This window comes from Sylvia atricapilla, chromosome 1 (genome assembly GCF_009819655.1).
Source record: "Sylvia atricapilla isolate bSylAtr1 chromosome 1, bSylAtr1.pri, whole genome shotgun sequence".
NCBI lineage: Eukaryota > Metazoa > Chordata > Aves > Passeriformes > Sylviidae > Sylvia > Sylvia atricapilla.
Genome location: NC_089140.1, coordinates 138,539,311 through 138,564,326, shown reverse-complemented (window position 1 = coordinate 138,564,326; position 25,016 = coordinate 138,539,311). Strand labels below are relative to the sequence as shown.

At 39.7% G+C, this 25,016-nt stretch overlaps 1 protein-coding gene across 1 annotated transcript in view; it reads left to right on the top strand.

Annotated features, from left to right (window-relative positions):
• Positions 1-1,599: 1,599 nt before the first annotated feature.
• EIF3H (eukaryotic translation initiation factor 3 subunit H) overlaps positions 1,600-25,016 on the top strand; it is an 89,113-nt gene continuing 65,696 nt past the window's right edge. Inside the window, exons 1-2 of the mRNA XM_066335026.1 lie at positions 1,600-1,757; positions 20,803-20,959. Of these exons, the coding sequence (XP_066191123.1) occupies positions 1,638-1,757; positions 20,803-20,959 (277 nt within the window). The 5' untranslated portion in view covers positions 1,600-1,637. The remainder of the gene's footprint in view (positions 1,758-20,802; positions 20,960-25,016) is intronic.

Sequence of the window (25,016 nt, the reverse complement as noted above, 5' to 3'; positions counted from 1 at the left end):
CTAATTCACAGATTAAGTCTCCTTTCTTGTTGATTAGGATTGAAAGTATACAAAAATTAAATGTCAAAGAACATCCTTTCTTAATTTTTTTTTTTTACATATTCCAAAATATGTTCCATTTTGGAACCAAAGAAGGTTGCAGCCAGATGGAGGCTGGCCTCATCTCCTGGACAAATAGCGATGGGATGACAGGAACAGAGGACATGGGCTCAAGCTGTACCAGGGGAGGTTTAGGTTGGACATCAGGAAGAATTTCTTCACAGAAAGGGCGATTAAACACTGGAATGGACTGTGCAGGGAGTGGAGTCAACATCCATGGAAGTGTTCAAGAAACGCCTGAATGTGGCACTTAGTGCCATCGTGTAGGTGACAAAGTGACATTAGTTTTGACTTGATGATCTTGGAAGTTTTTTTCAAGGTAAATGATCCTGTGATTCTGTGGAGAGGAAAGCTGGCAGGGAAGGGTGTCTGGGTGTTATAATGTATATTAAAAAGTTGGCTTTTCGCAAGATGTGTGCTATATGATTAATAATGTTGTGGTAAGGATATAAGTTTTTATTTCTGCTATTAGTAAAGAAAATTAGGCATAGTGGTGGTAGTGATATAGTATGCTTAAACTGTCTGTTTGGCTGGGATAACATCCAGTGAACATGTAAAGAAGATTCTGCTATTGATACACCAACTATCAGCATCTCCCATCTGAAGAAAGCATGGACCAAGGCCCAATCTGGAGGTGATAATGAAGACACAGCCAAGAAACACAGATGCTCTAAAAAGACGGACCCAAGGAGGGGCCATGCAAAACAGTTCCAAGAATATAGAAACCAGTTTATGGAAAAAATATGAATATTCAACACAGTGATGCAATAGAAAGGTTATTTAAAGAAGGCCTCTGAAATAGCAGGTTGTGGACTTGGCTAAATGCCAAGTCACCTGGTTGGCCGTACTTCCTTTTGCTTAATCTGTTTCCTAATTGTCCTATTTTTTTATTATTACACCTGTTTCTTAAAATTTACCAGGAAAAGTGAACTCTGTTTTTTACGCTGGGCCTGTCCCATGAGGGATGAGCTGGGACAAGGCACAGAGCACACAGCGCGGGGCACAGGGCACACAGCACAGGGCACAGAGCAGAGGACACAGGGCACAGGGAACATGGCACAGGGCTCAGGGCACAGAGCACAAGGTACAGGGCACAGGGCATAGGGAACATGGCACAGGGCTCAGGGCACAGAGCACAAGGTACAGGGCACAGAGCAGAGGGCACAGGGCACAAGGCACAGGGCTCAGGGCCCAGAGCATAAGGCACAGGGCACACGGCACAGGGCACAGAGCAGAGGACACAGGGCACAGGGAACATGGCACAGGGCACAAGGCACAGAGCACAAGGTAGAGGGCACAGAGCAGAGGGCACACGGCACAGGGCCCAGTATACAAAGCAAAGGGCACGGGGCACAATCTCTGCGGGCACACCCGGGCCCGCGGGGCCGAGCCGGGCCGCTGAGGCGGCACTGCGGCAATGCCGGACCTCGCGTGCGCGCCGCCGCTTTCCGCCCGGAGCCGTTTGCCGGCGCACCGCCCCGGCCGCGCCGCCGCTTCCGGTGTGGCGCGTTTCCCTTTCCGGCCGTGCGGGGGCAGCGATGGCGTCGCGCAAGGAAGGCTCAGGCTCTGCCGGCGGCGGCTTCGGCGCCGCCAAGGGTAAAGGCAAAGCCGCAGCCGCGGGAGACTCGGCCGTCAAGCAAGTGCAGATCGACGGGCTGGTGAGCACAGGGCCCGGAGCCTCTGTGGGACAGGGGTGGGCGGGGTGGCCGCGTGGAGCCGCCGGCGGGGTCCGTCCGTGGGGCGGCGCCGCGGCGGAGTCTCGTGTCCTACCGGGACCGGCGCTTCCCGAGGGGCAAGAACCCCTACCCAGCGTCCTGGCTGTGGCTAGGATCCACGTGCTCGTTCCTGATGAGGGGAGCGGCTCCCGCCCGGTGTAAGCAAAGGACGGGCCAGGGCAGAGCGCATTGGTTTTAAATGTGCCGTTTCATTTCTCAGTTCTGCCGCCCCTGTGCCCGGAGCTGCTATTTTCAGCTTTCATTCCTTATAGTCCTACGATATACCCAGAAAATTCCACAGGTGTAAGAGCTGAGGAGCACGGTGGGTTTTTCCTTGACCCGTTGTGCTTTTTGCCTTCTCTGCCAGGGTTGCTAGGACCTGCTGCGTTTGCTTAATGAGAAGTAAAATAAACTGATGGGTTGAAGGGACTAAGCAGAGAACAAGCCATTCTAATACAGACAGTCCATGCAGGCCTGAAGTGGAAGAGCATCTACTAAAGTTGGTTCTTGGCTTTGCTGCTGGATCTTTTTGTGTTGGTTCACGTCTTAGAAAGTTGGTAATACTATTAATTACACAGGGAGAAAAGTAACTTCTTAGGGATAGAAACACTGTTTGATACTTCCATATCTTTGCCCAGTGTCAGGAGAACACTGTACAGCTGAAGTATGAAGGAGAGCTGGTACCCTGGTTAGGAGAAAGAAGATCATAGTTTTGAGACAAACTTTGAAGCCTGCTTGGTATTATTAGTGCTCTTATCCTGGAAATATACAGTATAGTAAACATTTGGGAAGAGAAAAAATAATCTATTTGTGTGTAGTAGATGTTGTGAAAAGGAAAATTTGAGTAACATTTTTTCAGCCCTGTTCTGTCCAACTATCTGTGCCTATGGCTTTGATGCATTTTCAAGGAGTGGTGAAAACTGACCAGTTGTGAAATGTTCCTAAAAACCCAGCAGGGGATAGCAGACTGCTCCTGCTGCAGGCTGCTGCCATACACTTTCATAACAACTGGTAAATTTGATTTATTTGGCTCCTGATTTTTCTCTATCAGGTATATAATCTATGTGAGCTGCTGTGGATTCAGATCAACTATGAGTGGCTGCTGACACTCCAGCAAGTCCTTATGATTTTTTTGGTTTTGTTTTTCCCATACTTTTTTCTTTCTTTTCCTTGTGTTTTCTTCTGGTACAGCACAGTGCTGCCTCTCACATGTCCATACAGAGGGAAGTGATTTACTGAAAACTATGAAAGCTTTCAACTTTGCACCTCCTGCAGATGTCTTCTAGACAAAGTGTTCTCAGGACATTTGCATTTGTTCATAAACTTCTGTGACATATGTGATGGACAGAAATGTTGGCATAAATTTGCTTGCTTTACAAACAAAGTGGCTTTTGTTATAAGTCCTTCAGATGTCTTACTGAAATTCTTTTTAAGTGTTTCTAATACCTCACTGATTTAAATGTATTGTCTGCTCTCACAAAGTAGCAAGACTTCATTAGTCATCTTGATGATGACCAGGATAATTGCATGCCAAGAATTCTGAATTCTGGTGGGCATCAGAGAAGTTGGTCTCATCTTTTCGCAGTGTCACAATTAATCCTTCAAATGGGGCTGGTTTGGAAGCAAAGGCGTGTTTAGGTAGGTTGCTTTTGAGTCTGTGATTGCAAAATAGAAAATACGTCAGTCATCTCTCTGTGTGAGAATGTGAAAGCATGTTTGGAAAGTTTGGTATTTTCAGAAGAATAGTAAAGTAAACCCCCCCCCAGTATTTGTAACAAAAAGATGTTCTAAATATCAGAATGTTACCTTAAAGCAGAATGTGTAATGATGCAGCAATATCTACTTTTCAGGCCTCTTTTTAAAATCTGGTACAGATAGAGCATCTTGGAGTTAACTTCTTTTTTATTTTAATCTGTTCAATTTCTTAGTAAAGAAACTTAGATGGGAAATGGGTTCTAGTGTAGGTGGTCTAGTTTTTCTAAGAGATTAGGAAGTGCAGGATAAAGAATAACCCTCCAGAAGCACATTATAAAATGTGCTTTTTCCTTCAGGTAAGGTGTAAGAACCCATGAATTTGTGTTTTGCCATCCTGACAAAAAGATCACATTAAGTGCCATTTATTGCATCCTGTTGGCTTTGCTTCCTGTTGTCAAAATCTGAATAGAGATCCTATTGTGTTTTTTCCAGTCAAGTAGCCCAAAGAAAGCTTTGTTTAGAGTAGTGAACAGGCTTGGTGGGAGAGAACCTAAGGGTGCTGGTTGACAGCAACCAAACATGAGCCAGTGTCCAAACCAAACACGTGCCCAGGTGTCCAAAAAAACCGGTGGTATCCTGGCCTGGATCAGAGTGTGGCCAGCAGGAGCAGGGCAGGGATTTTCCCCCTTGGGCACAATGCTAGTGAGGCTGCACCTCAAATCCCATGTTCAGTTTTGGGCTCTTTGCTACAAGAAAGTCATTGAGAGGCCAGAGCATGTCCAGAAAAGGGCAGCAGAGCTGAGGAAGGGTCTGGAGCACAAGTCAGAGGAGGAGCAGCTGAGGGAACTGGCGGTGTTTATCCTGGAGAAAAGGAGAGTCAGGGGAGACAGCCCTCTCTACAGCTCCCTGAAAGGAGGTTGTAGCCAGGTGGGATTGGTCTCTTCCTTCAGGTAACAAGTGACAGGGCAAGAGGAAATCACCTCAGGTTGGTACAGAGGAGTTTTAGATTGGATATTAGGAAAAATTTCTTTACTGAAAGGGTGGTTGTTGGAGTCCAGGACATCCCCTTGGATGACCTGGGACCTGAGGAAAGGAATTTGAGCCCTGGACAGGGGTGTGTGGACCCAGTCCAGGGGGCTCAGAGACCTTGGCACAGAGCCCAGGAAAACACTAGGTTTGATTTGAGTCCATGGGAGAGGCCTCCGACACAGAGAGAGGAATTACAAACCTCCAGGATGTGAAAATTGTAATTTAGCACAGTAGAAGATGCAAAATTCAGTAGTTTTAGGATTCACAGAATAGAGGTAAATGGGGGACAAAATGGTGGAATTTGGGTGGTACCTCGTGTACTTCTCCTTCTTCCTCATCCTCCATTTTTTGGGGTGGTGATGGCACAAAGTAGTTAAGAGTGGATTGGATCGAAGTGGAATGTCACTTCTGGTGTGGGCACTGGGCATTGGCACAAAATAGTAAATAACCAGTATGTAGTTATCTGTATAAATGTTAGGGGACATCCCCTGAGGCGGGCAGTCGCCTCGTGTCCCAGCTGCTGTCCAGACCTCGGCTGGGAGCAGAGAAAATTCTGAGATCTCGAATAATAAACAACACGAGAAACCTGAAAACAGACCTTGAGGACTCTGCTTATTTACACAGACGTGACTTGTGGCTTTTTAGAGGGCCAAGGACTTTAAACCACCTAAAGCTCGGGTGAGGAAACCCCCCCGACAGGTGGTTAAACATTGGAACAGGCAGCCCAGGGTGGTGCAATCACCATTCCTCAAGTGTTTGATAAAACGTGCAGTCGTGGCACTTAAAGGCGTAGTTTCATGGTGCGTGCTGTGGTGGGGTTGGATTGTTGGTGGGACTTGATGATCTCAGAGATCTTTTCCAACGTAAACAATTCTCTAATTATCACAAGTTGTCAGAAAGAATTGTACAGCAATGCATGCTTGGCTTACCCGTTTTCTTTTTTTGCAAGAGGTGTTGATGGACTCAGGTTTGTTGTATTCTACAAATTTTTCAGTGGGAACCAAATATTTTTGTAATTCAGCTGCTGAAATTAATCAGATTTGGTTCACTGATATTACAGTCTTTTCCTTTGGTAAGGTGCAATAAATTTCAAACTATAAGCTGATGGATTTTAGAACATAAGAAATAATTACTCTCTTGAATGATTTTTAGGTTAATGGAAGACTCTAGATTTCCATCAAATCTTGCAGACTTCTCTAAAGTGCTGCCCTAGTGAAACTTCTAACAACTACGCTGTCTAAAATTGCGCTTATGGAGGACCTCCTTGGCATATTTATGCATTTCTCCTGATTTTAGTAGTGAAATCAGGCAGCAGAGTAAACTCTGAAGGCAGAAGTGAACTGGTGTATCATTTAAAGATGTAAGATCTGGTGGAGTAAGTAGCATTTTTACAAGATGAGCATCAAAGTCTGTGTCATTCAGAAATTGTCCAAAACCAGATACTCCATGTGGTGGATTGTGTGTTGTGTCAGACCACTGATATGTAGGTGATGGATATATGGAAACTTTCATTTGGAAAACAGCAGCTGTGAGACGGGAAATGGGGAACTCTTAGTAACACAAGTGTGCTCCTAGGCCAGATAAGTGATTTTTTCAATCACATTTGCCTTCAGAGCAGTTACAAGGCACTATGCTTTTACTGGGAAGGTTTTTCATTCTCTGCACATCTTCTGCATGAGGTTATTCTAGGAAGGAAGGTAGAAGTAACTAAATTATCTAACTAAATTATTAAGCTCCAAAATTACTTTTTCTTTTCAAATCTTAGCCTTGCATTTATTTACAAATTCAAAAAATACACACCTGGAAATGGTTCTAAAGAACAGTGTTCGCTGACTGAAAAGGGTTTGCTTGTACATGGCTCTTGCATAATATAACTAAATCCTTAACTCATGCTAAAGCATTAATATGTGCATTGCTTTTATCATTTCATTAATGGGAATGATGATTCCTTTTTTACTCAGCCGCTGCATATGGTTTCTTTTTACACTTCTGTTCATTGCACAAAATTTTTACTTACTGTAGGAAATGGCAAAAGTTATGTGGGCTGCTCAAAATGCCTATAGGTTTCTATTCTTATATTTTCATAACTGCTGATGTGCAGAAGCCTTAATACTAGTAGCAAATTGCCACTAAACCTTAAGATGCCTTTGTAAGTTTGTTTATAGTAAATACAGACATGCATTGGCCAAAACATAAATATGTTAAGGAGATGGTTAGTAGTTACAGATCTTGCCTCATTTGTGCACCACCATCACCATTGTGGCTACACTGCCACATTCTCTTGTGTCACATAGGACTGATCTACTCAGATTGTTGCTTTAAGCTTCATTACATCATCCCTCATTTGGTGATGGTGTGGTGTGCCTAGTGCTTTGTATTCTTATCTATGTTAAGTATACCTTGTGTCATCACCACCCCAAAAGATGGAAGATGAGGAAGAAGGAGAAGGACACGAGGTACCACCCAAATTCCACCATTTTGTCCCCCATTTACCTCTATTCTGTGAATCCTAAAACTACTGAATTTTGCATCTTCTACTGTGCTAAACTACTCTTTTCACATCCCGGTGGTTTGTAATTCCTCTCTCTGTGTTGGAGGCCTCTCCCATGGACTCAAATCAAACCCAGTGTTTTCCTGGGCTCTGTGCCAAGGTCTCTGAGCCGGCTCCACACACCGGACCGGCTCCACACACCCCTGTCCAGGGCTCAAATTCCCTTCCTCAGGTCCCAGGCCATCCAAGGGGATGTCCTGGACTCCAAAAAGTATGTATGGAGGATTTATTTATTTATTTACAAAACCATAGATAAGAATACGTGAGACTGCATTTAAAAAAAAATCCTTCACATCATTATTGAATTATTTTTCAGTACTTACTCAACTCATAATTGTGATATTTAAGTTACTTGTCCCTTGTTTTTTTTTTTATCACCATCCATTTTTGCCATAAGGAGGTTGGATACATTGGAGTATATCCTCAGCTATTCATAGAAGGAGCCCCTCAGGATTATGTTTGATCACAGTAAAGTACCATAGTTACTAAAAATCAGTTTCTAAGGCTTTTCTTGCAAATGTTTTTGTAAGCACTTTTTAAAATGTCAACTGTTGACAATTTGAAAGAAAGCAGTCAATTTCCATAGTGTAGCGGTGAAGCCTATATTGAGTTGGCTGAAATCTCTGACATTTCTTAAGTTGTGAATATTGTACTTTTCCTAGCATTTCTTGTGTGGTTTTTTTTTTTTTTCCTTCTTTACCCTTTCTGACAACTTTGGAAGAATGTACCGTGGTGGGTTTTCCCTGCTGTTATTTGTAGAGTCTCTTGATGTTGAAGAGCTGTAGAGTGGTATTTTATGATAGAACGTCCTTCAGGCTGTATTGTATTTTGTGTGTCTTCCAAAGGAGCTAAAAGGGAATTTTAGGTTGAAGTTTAATCTTGTTGACTTTTCCTTGACCTGTTTCCCTAAAAAAATAGATCACATTATGCTGGCCCTGAGAGTTGGTGTGTGAACTGAATACTGGCTTGATGTATTCATGGATACCTCGAACTATGGAGAAGACAGGAGAGCTTTGTTCTATATTCCATTAATCTTCATGTGTTAACAATGAGTTGCATGAATCTAACCCAGAAGGGAACTTCTGACATATAATCTGTGCTTAAATTCAGCAGAGAAAGCATTAATGTCTTCTGGTAAGTTGAAAGGGCAAGAGCCTCCTTGGAATATAACAATTTTCAGGCTTAGTGAAATTTCTTGAACTGCAGTGGGTAAAGTACCCATGTCACAATGGTCTGAGAATGCAAATAGCAGAGTGTTGTCTCAGTGGATAGAAGTGGGTATGTGCTGACAAAACACAAACTTTAAATGATTTGTAAGAGTGCAGTGGTGCACTCAGCATCTCCTAAGTGTCATGGTAAGTGTACCCTGGTGAGACATTTAGAACTGCAACATCTGGTATCGCTTCATACCATGAAACTAGTGTGCTGACAAAAGGAGTTAATCTGGATGTGGAAGTGGCTTAAATGTGTTGAGCAGTGTCACACTTCAAGACTTTAAGGGGAAAATCTTACTTCAAATAGGGCTTTTCTTTCTTTTGCCGAGTGCAAAGAGAAATAATGTGTTGCCCTCTACATTGCTGTCATTAGCAGTTAAAGTTCTAGGGATTTTGTCCCTCTTAGGTGCATATCGAACTGGCCTCTTGTAGTAATTGTATATTGATAGCTCCTGTGAAAAGCAGTAGATCTTGTGATTACTATTTGGTTGTGTTGATACTGAAGACAAGAGTGTTTCCACCAGATATCTTTGAAATAACTTCCTACCTTTTAGTGATGAAAATGTTACATTTAAAAATGTAGCAGATAATAATCACTACGTTTTGTCCTGGTTGGTGTTAACTTTGACTCCATGGTTGGGAGATGACCAGTGGTGACTTTGTTGCTGAGGCAGTGCATTGTCTACTTGCGCACTGAACATTGTTAAATGTTCTCCTTTGGTTTTCAGTTTATTTTAAGAGAATTAGAGCTTTGCAGCTGACATTCAGTGTGGTGTAGGTCAGGGAAGTGTACACAGAACTGCGGACCCCAGGGGGAAACCAGCAGGTACAGATCCTGAAAGGCCCTTGGTGGTGTATATGAAATGCACAAAACAACTCTTACACCCTATTCAATCTTACGACTCTTTCTTCTTCTGCCTTTTAAATAAATTTTACAGACCATATGAAAGGCTTTAAAAGAAGAGGAGCAACCTTTTTTTTTTGACCCCTAGTCTTTGAAAAAGGATCATGTATCTTCAACTATTTGTATAGTATTTTATCATTACTCTTTCTTTGCCAGAGATATTTTTTGGATATGGTTACTTTGGGTTTTTTTTTTCATATTTACACACAAGCTTAAAACACCTTTTAGTGATGGTACAGTTTTGAGCATACTTTTCTTTCATATTATTTTTAATTTCATATTATTTTTAATCCAGCAGCATTAAGATTGCAGAGATGTGATACTGGCTTTACCAACAGTGTGTAGCAGTTTAATTAGATTACCACATAACAGAATCACATCAGCTTAATGGAAAGTAAATAAATTGTTAACGTACCAAATGGAAAAAATTCAGACTCGTATAATAAATATTCTTGTTAACATTTTGTATGATTATTCCATAATCTAAAACCAAGACAGTAGAGCTTAACTTTGATAATGTCTTTTGTAATGTGCATACACAAAGTTACTTCAGCATAAGTGTGAGAATGTTTTTGAATGACTTGTATATGGATATTTATTTCAGATAAGCATTCTGTTAATTTCTTTTGGCTTAATCAAATTCTAAAGTTAATTGAGAGGCTTATTTACTCACTGGAGTTTGAAGATATGCCTGACTTTTGCTTTATGCATGCAGTAACAGGCTAATTCTCTTTCATAAATATTTGTGTTTTTTCTGGAAAGTGAGTGTTAGGATGTTGTTTTGAGCATGTTAGACTTGTTGGTCTTTGCCTTTGTTCTGTTCACACGTTGTATCCTGCTCTCCAGTGTGTTTGCTGCACATCCTTCCTGCTCCGTGGAGCCCATATCTGTGCAAGAAGCAATGTGCAAACCCCTTCCTGTTCAGCAGGTTCTTCGCTGTTCAGGAACTTGGAGGTGTAAATCACCTGCTGATATTTGGGGATTTTTCTTGGGTACCTGAGAAAAGTATACAGTCTGACAAAATGCTTCATCAATGTAGGGATGAGTTTTGAGCACTTAGGTCTCTGGCTTTTTTACTATTACACTATTACCAATGCAAAAAAAAATAAAAATTAACTGTTTTAAAGCTTTTTAAACTTTAGATGAGATGTAGGATATTTACTGCAGCTGTCATCACTCCTTGGAAGCAATTTGAAAGCCATACTGCCTTCTCCATTGACATTCTCAGTGATAAAATTAGAATGGTTGTTTTTAATCTCATTGTCACAGTAGCTGTTATTAGAAATGAAACTCTTCTGGAAGTGATTTTCATGTGGCAGTGTTCAGATGATGATACAAAGGCAAATCTCTGTTCAAAAGATGGGAAAGCTGAAGCAATAACTGATGTTCATGGTTTGGGCTTTTTTTTCCCCTCAATTTTGTACTTTAAAGTCAGCCAGAAAACTTGAGACTCCATGCAGGCTTGGTTCTCTGGATTGCACTAGCTGTTACTAGGAGGATCTGTCTCTGTTGCAGGCCCTTAGCACATAACCAAGTGTTTGCCAGAAAGGCTGAGTGTTTCAATGTGGAAAAAATAGTTGTGAAAAAGTTATAAATTATTAAAATGATATGGAAGTCATGTCCGGTAGGGATTTTACTTGTTACTTGGAAGCCTCTGTTGAATGCATATGGAAGTCATGCTTTAATGACACACCCTTAAATAGCATATTCCAGTTCCATTGTGCAGGGTATGTTTTTGGAAAAGATCAGTAGTCTCAGATGAGTCCCCACTCCCTCCTCCCATCTAGGTCTGCCTTGCTTTGCTAATTTTGGAAAGTCAAATAAATAGATAAGGATAACTGTCTTGCATTTTTTCTTCAGCTTCAAAATGGTAGCAGTCTGGCACAATCTGATAAAAGAATAGGCTATTAAATAACATTGCTGCTGCTGCTTTTGGCTGTCATCTTTAAATCTTTTTATAGGAAGCTGCTAGAAGTTGATGCTAAAGAAAACCTTGTACTTGCAATGCACTCCTTGCTTGGTGAGCGCCATGAATTTTGAACAATGGTGATTCATTGATACACAGAACATGTGTGTTGACTGTATGTTGAAATTTAAATGTAAAGTGCTGGTGTTTTGAGCAGAAAATGTTGAAACTGTGCCTGTCTCTACTGCTTCTATATAATTTCCATATGTTGTGGCTTTGAAGGAGTTTATTCATCAGTTTTCATTCTTGAAATGATGGCTAGATATTGAATTCTTTAAAAATAATAAATATGAATTGTCTTGGCAATTTGTAAAAACTGCCTGAAATACTGAATGTTTTCAAAAGTTTCTTGTTCAGTGCAATTTGGGGAGTAGAAGACATAATATACTAAGTAGTCCTGGGGAAATGCTCCATCCTGCTTGCAACTAGCAGAATTTTGGACGTTAATCTCATTACATTCCTATCACTGCCTCCTGACAGTGGGTTAATAACATCTAATGCCCTGCCACTCACACAACTGAGGTCCTGGGGCTGTCTTACAGAAGTGTTTCTATAAGGAGGTGATTCTGCAGTGCCCATGGCCCTGAGGGTTTCCATGGGAATGTGCGTGAATCCATGTACTGTGAAATGTGTTATTGAACTTTGTAATTGCAGAGAACTGCGTTTTAGCAGCATGTGAAACACACCAATGGGAAATTTCAATACACATGTGTAATGATAGTATTGAAGTATTGAGGCAGTATTGAAGGGTGCTGATGGCTTGTGAGTAACCCTGGAGGTGGTTGTTAACCTAAACTGCTGTAAAACTCAAATGTAGTGGGACAAAAATGAAGAAGAGATTGGTGTATTTGGTAACACACACCTTAATTAACATTCAGTATTTTTTGGTGTTTTAATAACCTTTGCTTTTCTCCACTGTTTAATTAGCTTTTCCTTTGATGTACTGCAGTTTATGTTTAATTGCTTCCTTTTGCAAGAACAAGCAGCTCACTTGGACATGAGTAAATAAATGACTTAAACAGATATTTCATGGTACCTACAAGACATTAGCCGACGAATGTAAATTCCTGGCAGAGTCAAGGAAAACCACAGCCTGTGAAAACCCAACATGCCTCAAGCCAAAATCCAGTAATCTTCCCTTCTAACGTTGTACTTGTGCAGAAACAGGTTTGGTGTCTGTACTATTTCAGTTCTTCAGTCTGAACTCCACCTACCTGTGGAGTCTTGTCTCAATTTCTCTTTTCCATTTTATATTTTGGATATTAACCAGTTTTAGTTCTGGATATTGAGAAATGGTCTCTTTCACGCTCTGTGTCTGGTTTTACATGAAATCAGTGATTTTTGTTATTTAAAGTAACTTTTTATATAGGCTATGGTTTTAAAAAAAATAAATCTTTATGACTTTGAAAGTATCCCAGTAATAGAATGAGTGAGCAGCTAACCCATGTTTGCAGCAGCTGAGCTTGCTGCCAGTGAGTGAATAGTGTGTGTCAGTCACTTGGTAGTGTCTGTAGGAATCTGGGCTCCACTGTGGGAACAATTACCTTGGCTGGAAGTGGGAGCTGTTGGAAGGTGTGGCCAGGATGTGTTCCTGTAGGGAGGCCCACTTCTTGTTAGGATGGTTTTCCCTTTTGCTTTTAGGGAAATTCTAGAGCTCTTGAATCACAGCAGTTTGGAAGTAGTTCTTGAAAGGAGAAATAAAGCGACTGAAAGCACAGATACTTTAGGAGTATTTTCTGTGGGGGATTTTCAGTGGTGGTTGAAGCTTTGCTTGTTTGTGTTGTGCTGCTGAGCTGCGCACAATCTGTGCAAGAGTGTTCAGAAAGTGAAAAATGAATGGAATGTCTACTTTTTCTAGACTAAGCTTTAGGGTAAGCAAGGTACAGCTTTTTCAGCCATGCTCCAAACAGTGCATATAAGCAGTTAATGTTCCAGAAGAAGTAATAAAATGCTTCTTGGCCTGTCACTGACTTAAAATTGTGCTTTGAGTCAGCCACTTACTGAGACAAAGTGACAAGGGATGTTATATCTGGCTTGTTGCTGTGTATGGATGTTATTGCATTTGTTCTGTCAGAAAAAAACCCCAGCCAAATGCTGAAGGAAAGTGAGATGGCTATAAGCAACAGGTAATCTGGAAAACCATCTAGATTCCTGTAATTACAGGGAGAAATGGTTCCTAAACCAAGCAGAAGTGACAGAAAAAGACTTGTTAAATCAATAATCTGTTATGATTTGGGCAGTTTTCTTTAGCCTCATGTACATACTGTGGAGCAGAAAGATTAGTGATGTCCCTTTAGCAGTTAAGTTATCTGAAGTCTTGATACTTACAAACTAAGCAAGTGTTATGGTACCAAGGGATGTAATAAAGACACCTAGGGAACAGAATGCTTGGGATGCTTCTCATGTGCTTCCTAATACTCAAAAATCCTAATATAGTACTGAAGCTTGTAAGATCATTCTCCCCCACAGTTCAAGGTGGATTGCCTTCAATTTAACATGGATTTCCGGAATGGTTCGGTGCTGAGGACCTACATGAGACAAAATTGACACACTCCTATAATTTATAATTTCCCTGTGAAAATATATGTAGCATCCTCTGCTTGAGGACCACCTCAGATCAATACACATTGTTCATTGTTGGTGAATTTAGGCTCAGCTCCAAGAAACCTCTGCTTGTGTCAAAAAGGTATTTTGATATACAATTGAGATGAAATGGCATGCATCATTCCGTTACGCTTCCTATATAATTATTGGTTTTAAGCCCCAAATTTCTGTCAAGTTCAGAAATAAGATTTTAACATCTGGTGTTGAATTAGCTGTTGAGTGACATAAAATGTAAGCTTACTATTCCAAGAACTGTATTTACAAAGACTTTATAAATGATGGTATTTAGGCTCTGTTAAGTCAAGATAAGGGTAAATAATTGTGGGGCGTTTGAGGTCTTCTGTCCAAAGGATGACTGCTACACTTAGTAGATAAAACAGTGAGGGCCAAGGCTTGTTATTTCTGAAGTCACTGTTCAAAACAACATTTTTCTGAAGTTACCTTGCCTTTAAAGTCTACTCAGACTTGGCCTTAGGTTTTTCAACAGAATGTTTAGATTAAGTATCTTTTTGATTACTTCTCAGGGAATTAAAATACTTTTTTTTGGCCATCAAACATAATTACAACTGAAGATATCTGCCAGAACAATTACTTTGAAGATGTTGAAGTCTTAATGGAAAACTTTTTTAAAATATTTTTCCTTTACTACTCCTGAGATAAAATTGGTCTAACAGCTTTAAGAGCTTTTATTCTAAAGTTAAGTATGAAGAAGAAAAGGAAAAGTATCTAGACATCCATCATGTCAGGAATGGTCAAAAATGCAGTCCTGCTCAGTAAGAGAATCTAGAATAATTTGAAGATCTCTTCAAAGGAACTGGTGTAGGGGTATGCATTGAAGTGAGTTCTGTGTTTATCAGTCATATTTCTTGAGATTAGTATAACGTGTAAAAATTCAGTATCATCTCTAATTTTCAGTTTCATAGAATGGTTTGAATTGGAAGGGACCTTATGAATAATTTAGTTCTAGCCCCCCTGTCATGTGCAGGGACACCTTTCACAAAGCCAGGTTGCTCAGATTCCATCCAACCTGGCCTTGAATACATTCAGAGATGGGGTATCCATAGCGTCTCTGGGCAATCTGTGCCAGTGCCTCACCACCCTCACATTTAGGGATTTTTTCCTAATATCTGATCTAGAACCATTCTCTTTGAGTTTGAAGCCATTCCCCCTTGTCCTGTCACTACATGCTGTTGTAAATCCTCTCCATTATCATTGTAGGCTCCCTTCAGGTACTGGAAGGCCACAGTCGGGTCACCCCAAAGCCTTCTCTTCCAGGCTGAACAAGCGAATCTCTTGAGTTTTTCCTCGCAGGAGCAGTGTTCCATCCCTCTTATCAACTTGGTGGCATCCTCTGGATTCACTCCAACAGATCTGTGGCCTTTCTGCATTGAGGGCTCCAGGACTGGACACAGCACTGCAGGTGGGGGTCTCATGAGAGCAAAGCAGAGGGGCAGAATCACCTGCTTGACCTGCTGCCCACACTGCTTTGGATGTGGCCCAAGGTACAGTTGGCTTTCTGGCCTGGGAGTGCACATTGCCAGCTCATGTCCAGCCTCCCATCCACCAGCACCCCCAAGTCCTTCTGGGCAGGGCTGCTCTCCATCTGCTCATCCCCCAGCCTCTGGTACCAGGGCTGCCCTGACCCCGGTGCAGCACCTTGCCCTTGCCCTTACTAAACCTCATGTGGTTCCTGTGGCCTACCTCTCGAGTTTGTCCAGGTCCCTCTGGATGGCATCCTGTCCTTCAGGAGTGTCAGCTCATAACTCAGCTTGGTGCTGAACTCATGCCATGACTTAATGTGGTGGCAAGTCTTCTGCCATAAAGGGTCATAGCCAACAGCTATGAGACCACGGTATCAACTTGTTGATTTTGTGCTTCTGACATGTTATCTTTTACAGTGCTTTCAAGAACCCTCTTCTGTGGACTGCACTGATTAAGGTGGAATTTTTTATGTGTGTCTGTAAACATCTGTCTCCTTATTCATCTGGAGGAGCATGTCATGTGTATCAGACATGTTTCCTTACTCTTAATCGTTGCAATGATATCTTTAATTTACTTCAGAGTTCTTGTTTTCTTGGCAGGAAAGTTGAGAGTCTCTGTTATTGTCTTATCAAGTGGTGCTATAGCCAGGAGACAAATCAGCTCAAGGCAAATTTTTGCTTGGTCAGCTTCCAGAACTTGTCTTTTGTAAGTTTAGGCTAAGCACTTATTTGCAGTGTGTAAAAACCTCATCTGGAACTATTAAAATGTTAACATTGCTCATGTTTCATGATACCTAGGTTTTTGTAGTTTTTTTTCCAAGTCTTTGTTTAAAAACAAAGCCATTCCATGCTTACTTGAGGATTTCAAAACTGTTTAATTAAATTTCATTTTTGCATAGCTAATTGGTTGTTCCAGCACGGCACCAGTTGTAGATTTGGTGTAGGGTTACCTGGGCAAGGAGATATGACCACTAAATTAGAGTAAAATGTGGTATGTCTTCATGTGGATATTAATTGCTAAACAGTTCAGCTCTTTATTCAGAGGTGGCATATATGTGTTATATGTGTATCAAGAAGATGTTGATTCTAGGCGTCTTTGAGGTTAACAGTTTCCCGAGTCATTGTTGGTAATGACTAACATTGTGATCTATACATTTACAAAGCTGCATTATCAGTTCTCTCTTGCATTTGGTTTATGCTAGGAGTTTAATTAAAATTGCTCATGCTGAAACACTCAAATATAAAAGTTCATGGTTTGAGTTTTAAGAATTTGTATGGAGAAGGCTACATATGTGATATGGATCTATTCAAAATGTATCACACATTATTAGCAGTCCTGGCTTTTTCCAAGGTAAATATTGATCACTGTTGCAGTAGTGTTAAGTACTGAGAGGATGTGAGTGTTGTGAGACCTTCCACGTTAATGCTGAAACCAGCTACAGAACACAGAGTTATTTAGATTCGCTGCATCCTCTTCCCCAGATGCTGGCAATTGATGCTAGTGGTTCTGACCACAAAGCTTTCTTGGGTGGCAAAAAATGTTAAGCATTTAAAAAGATATAAATACTTAATTCAAGACTCTACATCAGTGTGCTACATCATGTATCCAGTGGGCTAACAGAAGCTCTCTCTTGTTTGATTTCACATGTGTAAGACATGGCACAGGTACAGGAAATCTGGTTTCAGTGTGGAGACATTCAGCTCTCTGGAACACTGCCATAAATGAATCCTCAGTGCTTTGATTTGCTGTTGTTTCTCTTTAGATAAATGCAGAAATGTGCATCTTGGTATATTCTTGTCCCCACAGCGGGATCTTCACAGAACGCCCCTAAAGGCTCTGTGAGTTTATGTTACACGTAGTTCTGTAGTGAGGTACAAACTTTGAAATTAACAACTGTGATGTCGGGGTGTAGCCAAATTTAAAATTTGGCAGTATGCAGTTAAAATATGTATCTTTGATGTTCTTAATAGTTTCAGAATGGTTTTTAATTTTTTTTTTAATTTTTTATATGACTTCATTCCTAATGTTTGAGCAGTGCTTTGAAGATTTGGAGATTAGGGGCATTGCAGAACTGCAAGATTCTTGATTGAGGATTAATGGTCATTAATATCTGACAAGTGGCTACTCCAAGTGATTAAATTACTTGGTGTTTTGAACACTAAATTTACAAGGCTGGGGGGCTCTTGAGTTTTATTTAGGAGTTACTTGTATATCCTTTTCTAAAGAGTCATTATATATCTGATATAATGATGATTTACTAAGTCATGCTGTCTATGATTATTGACTTGTGTTCAGGGCATTAGAGTTTAGAAATTGGAGGGGGGGGGTTGTTATTTGATACATTTTCTCTATAAAAACATAACCTTTCCTGGCTGGCCAGCTGCATTATTTTAATAACAGCAGCAGTTGAAATATGGTTTGGTTTGGGTACTGTTAATTTTGTGTAGCTGTGCCATAGCAGTGAAGGGTCTATGGGTATTTAAAAACAATCATAGCTTGTACAAAGGGGCAAGAGTCTCCTATTAGGGGAATAATTGAATGGAAATTATAAATGGTGTTTGGAAAGTGAATCAGCATTGGCTGAAAGATGCTGGTATTCATTTAGATTATTTAGATTTCTTTGAGATTTTTTAAAGTATAATTTGGAAAAACTGATATTTTTCTGTGTGCTGTGTTACTTGCATTATTAACACTTACTACATTTATTTTCAGACCTATGTAACTGTTTCTGTTCCAATACTTCACAAACATAACATCTTTTTCTTTTAGGAAATGTCTAGATACAAGGTAGTGCTCATTTTTCTTGGGTATATGTGGTTTATTCAGTATGGAGTATTGGTTTGTACATTCAGTCAGAAATGCCGTGGTGTTGGTGCTTGCATAGTGGTCATCTCTTCCTGCTGTATCTACACCAGCAAACAAATGGAAATGACATTTTTAGTGTTGTGGCTGATACTATTACTTGAGAAATAGTTCTGCTTTACACCTGAAGGTCTGTTTTTTAGTACTGAAACACAAGTTTCAGAACACATTTCCTGCTTGGTCATATGGCAGTATTTTGGTGGCAGGTTTTTCAATCTGAGTTGAAGAGTCTGCTGTGTAGAAGACTGATGTCTCATGTGCTAAATAAAGCTGTCCAGAACAAAGAACAAAATAAAAACAAGTATCCTGTGTCATTGGATGCATCTTTTTATAAGTGATTTCAGTAGCTGATGTATTTTCCAGTGCAGTCATAAACACAAATTTCTGCAGTGTCTTAATGGTTGTGAAATGTGGAGGAGTATTGAACTCCTCATGAACTCCTCTGCTCCCTTTCTCAGACTCTGTTGGAAACAAGGTTGCAGGTAGGCTTAAATCGCTGGGGACTTTATCTCTCTGGATAATGTCTGCTCTGGTCTTCGGGCTGAAGATCAAAAAGTCCTGGCTTGTGTAATAACTTCATTGTGTATTGGGGTATTTGGTTAACATTTAAGAGCTTTGAACTCCTAGTTTTCTTTCTCTGAAAAATCATTGATACTCTGTGACAGCCCATGCTTGTTTCATTTGTGGCTGCTTTCTGTGAGCAATTATCATCAGAAACGCTGCAGCAAATTGGCATCGTATCACAAATGCTCCTGGAATGAAATCAAACAGGCAAACAATACTCACATTAACAGGGACAGTCAGTGTGCACAGAGAACTCAAGAGAAAATGAGAAAAATACTGGAAAAGGTGAAGCTTACAAGACTTTAATGATGCTCAGAAGTTCTACAGTAGACAGAGAGCTCTCTGTGCTGTAATCTGACAGGCTAGTTATGGATTCAATGACTGTGGAAGACAGGGCTTATGGCAAAGATACGATAAACCTTAGCTTTACACTAAATGTGAGTTGAATATTATTTATGTGCTGACTCTGTGGTACATTGATCTTCTATGTCCAGGCAATCTCAAACTGGGGGTTGCTGTATTGCTTCCATCAGTGTTAAATACCGCGTCACTGCCCACTGATCTTAATTTCCTTATTGTTTTCCCGTGAAATGAGAGGTATATAGCTGAAGTAAATCCAATTATGCCTCTGCTCTATAGACCTGTTTTAGCAAATTGGATAAAGGTGTGGCTGCAAAGGACTTGAGTGACAGATGTGAATATGGATTGGAGTGTTTTCTGGCTATGATTGAGAAGCTTCAATGCAAGTATATTGAGATGCAAGAGGAAGCACAAGTGAGTGATACTCTAAAAAAACAAAGGTGTTAGTCCAGTTTAATACTCAAATCCAACTTAGTTGGAGATAGGTATTTCTTAGCAGTTTTACCCTCTCTGCTCTGCCTCCAAGTAGGTTGTGTATGAAGCTCGTTTTCCCATTTTAGCCCAAGAAGGCAGTGTATGTGTAAATAATTTCTATTCTGGTCTCCTTTTTCTTTCATTTAACCTGTATTGTGGTACTTCAGATATTAATAGTATTTTACAAAAAGTGACATCTGCTAATCAATGAAAGAGAAGGCTAGGGACAAATATACGTTCCTGATGTGTAAGTATGAGCTTAACTTCCTTTTCCCCCCCCTCTCCTCTGTGGAATGTTTACTGAAACCAGTACTTGTACAAAGTCTGTTTTAAGGGCAGTTGAGCTGAAATCTACTAAACTAGTCTGTTTGCAATCAGATGTTAATGTGGTATTGCTTTAATGAAAACATAATCATCAGACATTTTCTGTTGAATTTTGAATGGATGGATTAGGGTTTAATAAAATAAACCTCTCTTATGCTGGACAAAGCATAAGTTTTTCAAGTCAATATTTGTGATTAGTGTCTTACCTTATTGTAGTTCTTGTTGTTGAGTATAAAATGTTATTTAAGTATGAAGTGTTGCTAGCAAACGGACTGATTATTTTTGAGTGGTTTTGTTCATACTGTTCCAATTTACAGTATCATCTCATGACAATTATTCATCGTAAAGTTCAGATTTAAGGAAGTTGGAATTATGTTGTTAAAAATATTACAAGTAATTTGTGGTTTTTTTTTTCTTTTATCATTGATTTTTCTTAAATACCCTATGACATGCCATTCACATTATATAACTTGAACTATCATCTAAAGTAAAATTGCAGTGAGATGTACTTTGGAAGATTAATGCAATTGAAATTTGATGTGATCTGCACCTTTAAAAAATTCCCACATGTTTCTGCATATTTTTTAAGATGTGTTGTTAGTTTCTTGAGCAATGTTTTCCTCAAGATGGGGGCTCATTGGGCATACAAGATACTGTTAAAAGATCACAGTTAAAGCAACAGGCTAAAGTAAAAAAGATCAATATTTCATTTTAGAATGGTGTTTCAGAAAATTGGTTTAGAATTGCATTTTGATGGTTCATTTAATGGTCTTGTTTTTTCCCTGTAATATTAGGATAGCTGCCTGTTCCTCAACCTGTATTAAAAATGCAGGTGCTTCAGCCAATAGTTCACTTGGTTTGCAGCTCTAATCCATGCAACAAATTAAAAATCAGTTAGGGAAATTTTGAGGACAAAAATAATGCATTGCATATTATGATTTTACTGTTTTGTGTTCTAGGTTGTGTTAAAGATCATTAAACATTACCAAGAAGAAGGACAGGGGAATGAAGTGGTCCAAGGAGTGCTGCTGGGTCTTGTGGTGGATGACAGGCTTGAAATCACAAATTGCTTCCCTTTCCCTCAGCATACAGAAGATGATGCAGACTTTGATGAAGGTAATAGTTACAGTTTTGCAAAACTTAGGCTAAAAAGAAAATCTGTATGGCCTAAAAAAAGCCTTTTTTCCCCTCAAAGGGAGCAGAAGCTTGTATGTACACAGATTTTTTTAGTGTGGCTTGAGGTGTCAATGGATTAATTGGAATGCCATCCTGAATATTCAACTTAAAGCTTGTCTGTATAAGGGAAGTTATAGGGGATGAATACTGTATTATGTGGACATTTATTTTAGGATGAGACTGTCCACACAGGAAGATGCATTAGTTTCCTGTCTGTAATTCATAATCACTTTAAAGCTTTTTATGGAAATGGCTGTGTATATGTGTGTGCACACATACACATCTGGATGCAGCTCGGCACACAGATTGCCTCTCTGTGGATTTACTTGTATGTGTTAAGTACTCATTGAATGTCTGGAGAGCAGAGCTTTGTAAGTTTTAAGAGGCTTTGGATAACTTGAAGTCTGGGTGATCATTTTACTTTCCAAGTGAGCTAGACCATAGCATGGGGTGGTTTTCTATGTGTCTCAGTGTTTTTTGTGCTAGTGATGTTTTGTTACTGACGTCGTTAATATGATTGGCTTGGCACAGTATGGCATCAAATTTATAAAGCAAACTTAAAAGGCTTAAGGCTTATTACAGTTCTAATCTTGATATTATAAGAATGCATGTGTGTATTTAATGATGCTAGTAGAAAAACTTTATTAGGGCATAAAGAGAGTTTTGCCTTCAAGAGTAACTAAAGAAGCAATATAGTCAAAGCAGTTGCAGTTCATTCTGTTTTGATAATTCAGTTTGAGCAAGATCACTTTATCTGTAAGTATAAACTGCTTTTTCTTACTTATAATGAGATTAGGTATTATTAAATTAATATTTTATCTTACAACGAAAGAATCTTGGACCCTGCTTTTATAGCAGAGATAATTTTAAGAATTCTTTGCAACTTGGTAAGGTTTCGTAGCTGTTTATTTCTTCCTTTGTGGGATTATACAGTTAGCTCAAAGAAAAAAAGAGTGCAAAGCAAAAAGGAATCTTAATTGTCCAAGAATAACGTGGTGCTTGAGTCAGAACTATATTTTACTAAAGCCTTAAAGTGTTTTAAAGATTCCTTCTCTTGTGGAACTCTTCAAAAGATTGAAATAGTCTAAATTCTTAATTGGACCTCATGCTTCATTTTTTCCTGTAGAGAATACCTGAGTTATTTCCATGTAGCTGATAGGAGAGCAAGTATTGAAACTAATTTCTCAGTGTCAGAGATGATTCGTCTCGCTGTAGGATGGCTCCCATGCTTGGCTGTAAGCCTGTGATCTGGTAGGCAGGGTTCAACTGTTCATGTTTGGGAGGAACTTCATTCCAGGAAAGTAATTTTTGGTACAAGTCTTTCTTTTTATCTCTTTTAGCAAGTAGGCAATAATCCTGGCATTAAGTAAGGTCCAAAGGCAAATCTTCCCTCACCTGGACCCCTTAGCTTTCTGTTCCCATGCTGTGGGCAGAGAAAACAGAGTAAAATCGAGCCAGAGTGCGAAGTGAGCCTGTTGCTGCCTCTGGCAGTGGTGGGGAATCCACAGCCAGGTCAGGGGAGCTTGCCTAAACCTTGTAAGCCAGTTCAGGAGAATTTCCCATTGGTTTCCATCTTCCCTAGCCTGTACTACGTGGATCACAGAGATGTTGCTTCGCAGTGTAACACAGTTAAATAGACTGAACCATTTAGGAAATGCAAGTGCTCATGTTCATTCTGCTTTCCTTTAGTAGGGGGTCTGTTGAGCTCTTTAACATGTGTGGTAGAGCCTAGGGAAGGTGAAAACCTAAACAAAATGGCTGTTGAGGTTGCTAGCTTGAGCCTTTGGTATCTTTTTAGGCTCTTGAGAGTTGTCTTCTGTCTTGCCAATGTGAAAAACAATAATATTTTATAAATGCCCTGTTTGTTTTCCCTGGAGCTGTGTTTCCCTATGCAAGCATCCTGCCAGGTTTTCAAAAGATTCTTTTTTCTTCTGGATGCAGATAACTGAAGTAGAGAAATCTCTTGTTATGTGCCAGAATGTTAAAATTCATGATCCTAAAAACCAAAGAAAACAAGGCACCTCCTTCCCCCTAAGACTTGTGCGTTACTTCAGTACCCTATCTGGCTTTATATACTCACACAAATTCAGGCCCATAGATACAGAGGGGAAAATGTAACGGCCTTGGCACTTCAGAGCTGCTATCACACAGAATAATACTTAACATTGTGCTCTTTTGTCAGGATGATGTTGCATCATCCTCTGCCTTCGCGTAGGTATTAGTGGTCTTGAGGTGATTGTTGTTAAGAGAATTTGAGTTTTTGTGCAGGAGGGTGATATTTGAGCAAATAAACTGTTGGGTAATTGGCAAGACACATTTACTTGAATGTTTTCCTCTTTTAAGCTGTGCAAATCTAATATAAAACACGTTTTTGAGGGTGCTAAGGAAATATCCTTGAATTGAACTTGAAATAGGTATGCGTGACATTTAAGAATCAGTTTGATAAAGATGTATTCAAGCTTGCTTACAACAACCAGATATGCTTAGTTATGCTTTTATTATGGTGCCATTTTGTCTCTTGCTGCTAGTGCCCAAGATAATATCAAATTTTGACTGTTTGCTGTTACAGAATTCCTTCAAAAATTAATTTTTTTTAAAAAACATATCTGAACTTGTTCTTTTAGTGCAAGGACATTTTTTAATGCAACTTGAATTGGACTATTTCTGAAACTACAGAAAACATGAGACCTTTTTTTAGCTTCAATAATTCCTACTGCAAATTTGGGTGGCCTGTCCACCACGTATGAATCCACAGGTGTTTTTCATCTTAGAAAGTTTCTCCTGCAGTGTTGTCTTCCTATGATTCTTTTTACAAAGCGCAATTTTTTTGGTAAGATTTCCTGTCAGGGAAGTCTTAAACACTTAGGTTGGCCTGCTGCAGCATGAGATTTTTAGTGGGGGTGAGAAGGTTCAACCCAGCTCTCTGTTAGGAATCTGTAGGCGAAGTTTAGTTGATGATGTGTGAGCTAATGGAGGAAAATGGCAGACTTGTTTTTGAGTCCTCAGCAAAAGATGCTTCAATGTGAATGTTCAACGTTTTAGGGCTGCACTTTGGGCTTTTGGTTAGGCATTTACTTTTCGCATAATTGTGTTTCCATATTGCTGGTGCACTTAAATCCTCATAGGCATTGACTTTATTTTCAGAGCACTGATCTTTAAGTTCATGAAGATACTTTCAGTGATTTACACATACAACTCCTGTTGGCCTGTTCCTGGGAGGCTCCCTGCCTCCCTTTCCTCACATCCTTCACCCCATAGATTCAACTCTTGCTTAGGGAAATTCAGATTTCTGCTCTAAGGCTTTTTGGCTTAGGTACTTCTATGAAATGATGCAGTGTTCCAGCTTGTCTTACTGAGGGTAGTTTTCTGAGAAGTCCTTTTACTTTAGGGCACTTCCAAGCCTTTGTCTGAGCATAGTTTTGCCGTCTTTCAGTTAAGATTTACTAAAAACCTTATGTTCTGTATGTTCTTCCTGATAAAAGAAATGTATTTTTCATGTCTATAAATTTTATATCTAAGCAAGATGTTAAATTCAATCCTTTGCACTTGATTGATTTTATCTTTGGTCCTTTTCACTGAGAAGTTTTTTCCCCATTTAAAGAAAATTTATATTCCCATCTTGGAAATCCAGCAGTTAAAAATGGAATATACCTCTTGTCACTCATTATAGATATTGTGACATATTTGCTACAAGTGGTATATTATTTTGAAAAAGATTTATTTCAGTCTTATGTATTTTAGTAGTTTAGTTACAAAGCTAAGATAATAAAATAAGTCCTGTGGTAAATATACCAATTGGAACTTAGAGATAGTTATATAATTATACATCAAAATAAGTTCTATATGGTTGTAACTTTTTCTTCTTTTATTGGATTCTCTGTGAAATGCTCCAGAAGGAAAGCTCATGCCTTCTCCCCCTATCCCCCAAGATTATTTTTACTTTGTTATTTGAGAAGATTGATTTTGGTTTTCAGGTTAGAAGTTATATAGAAAATGA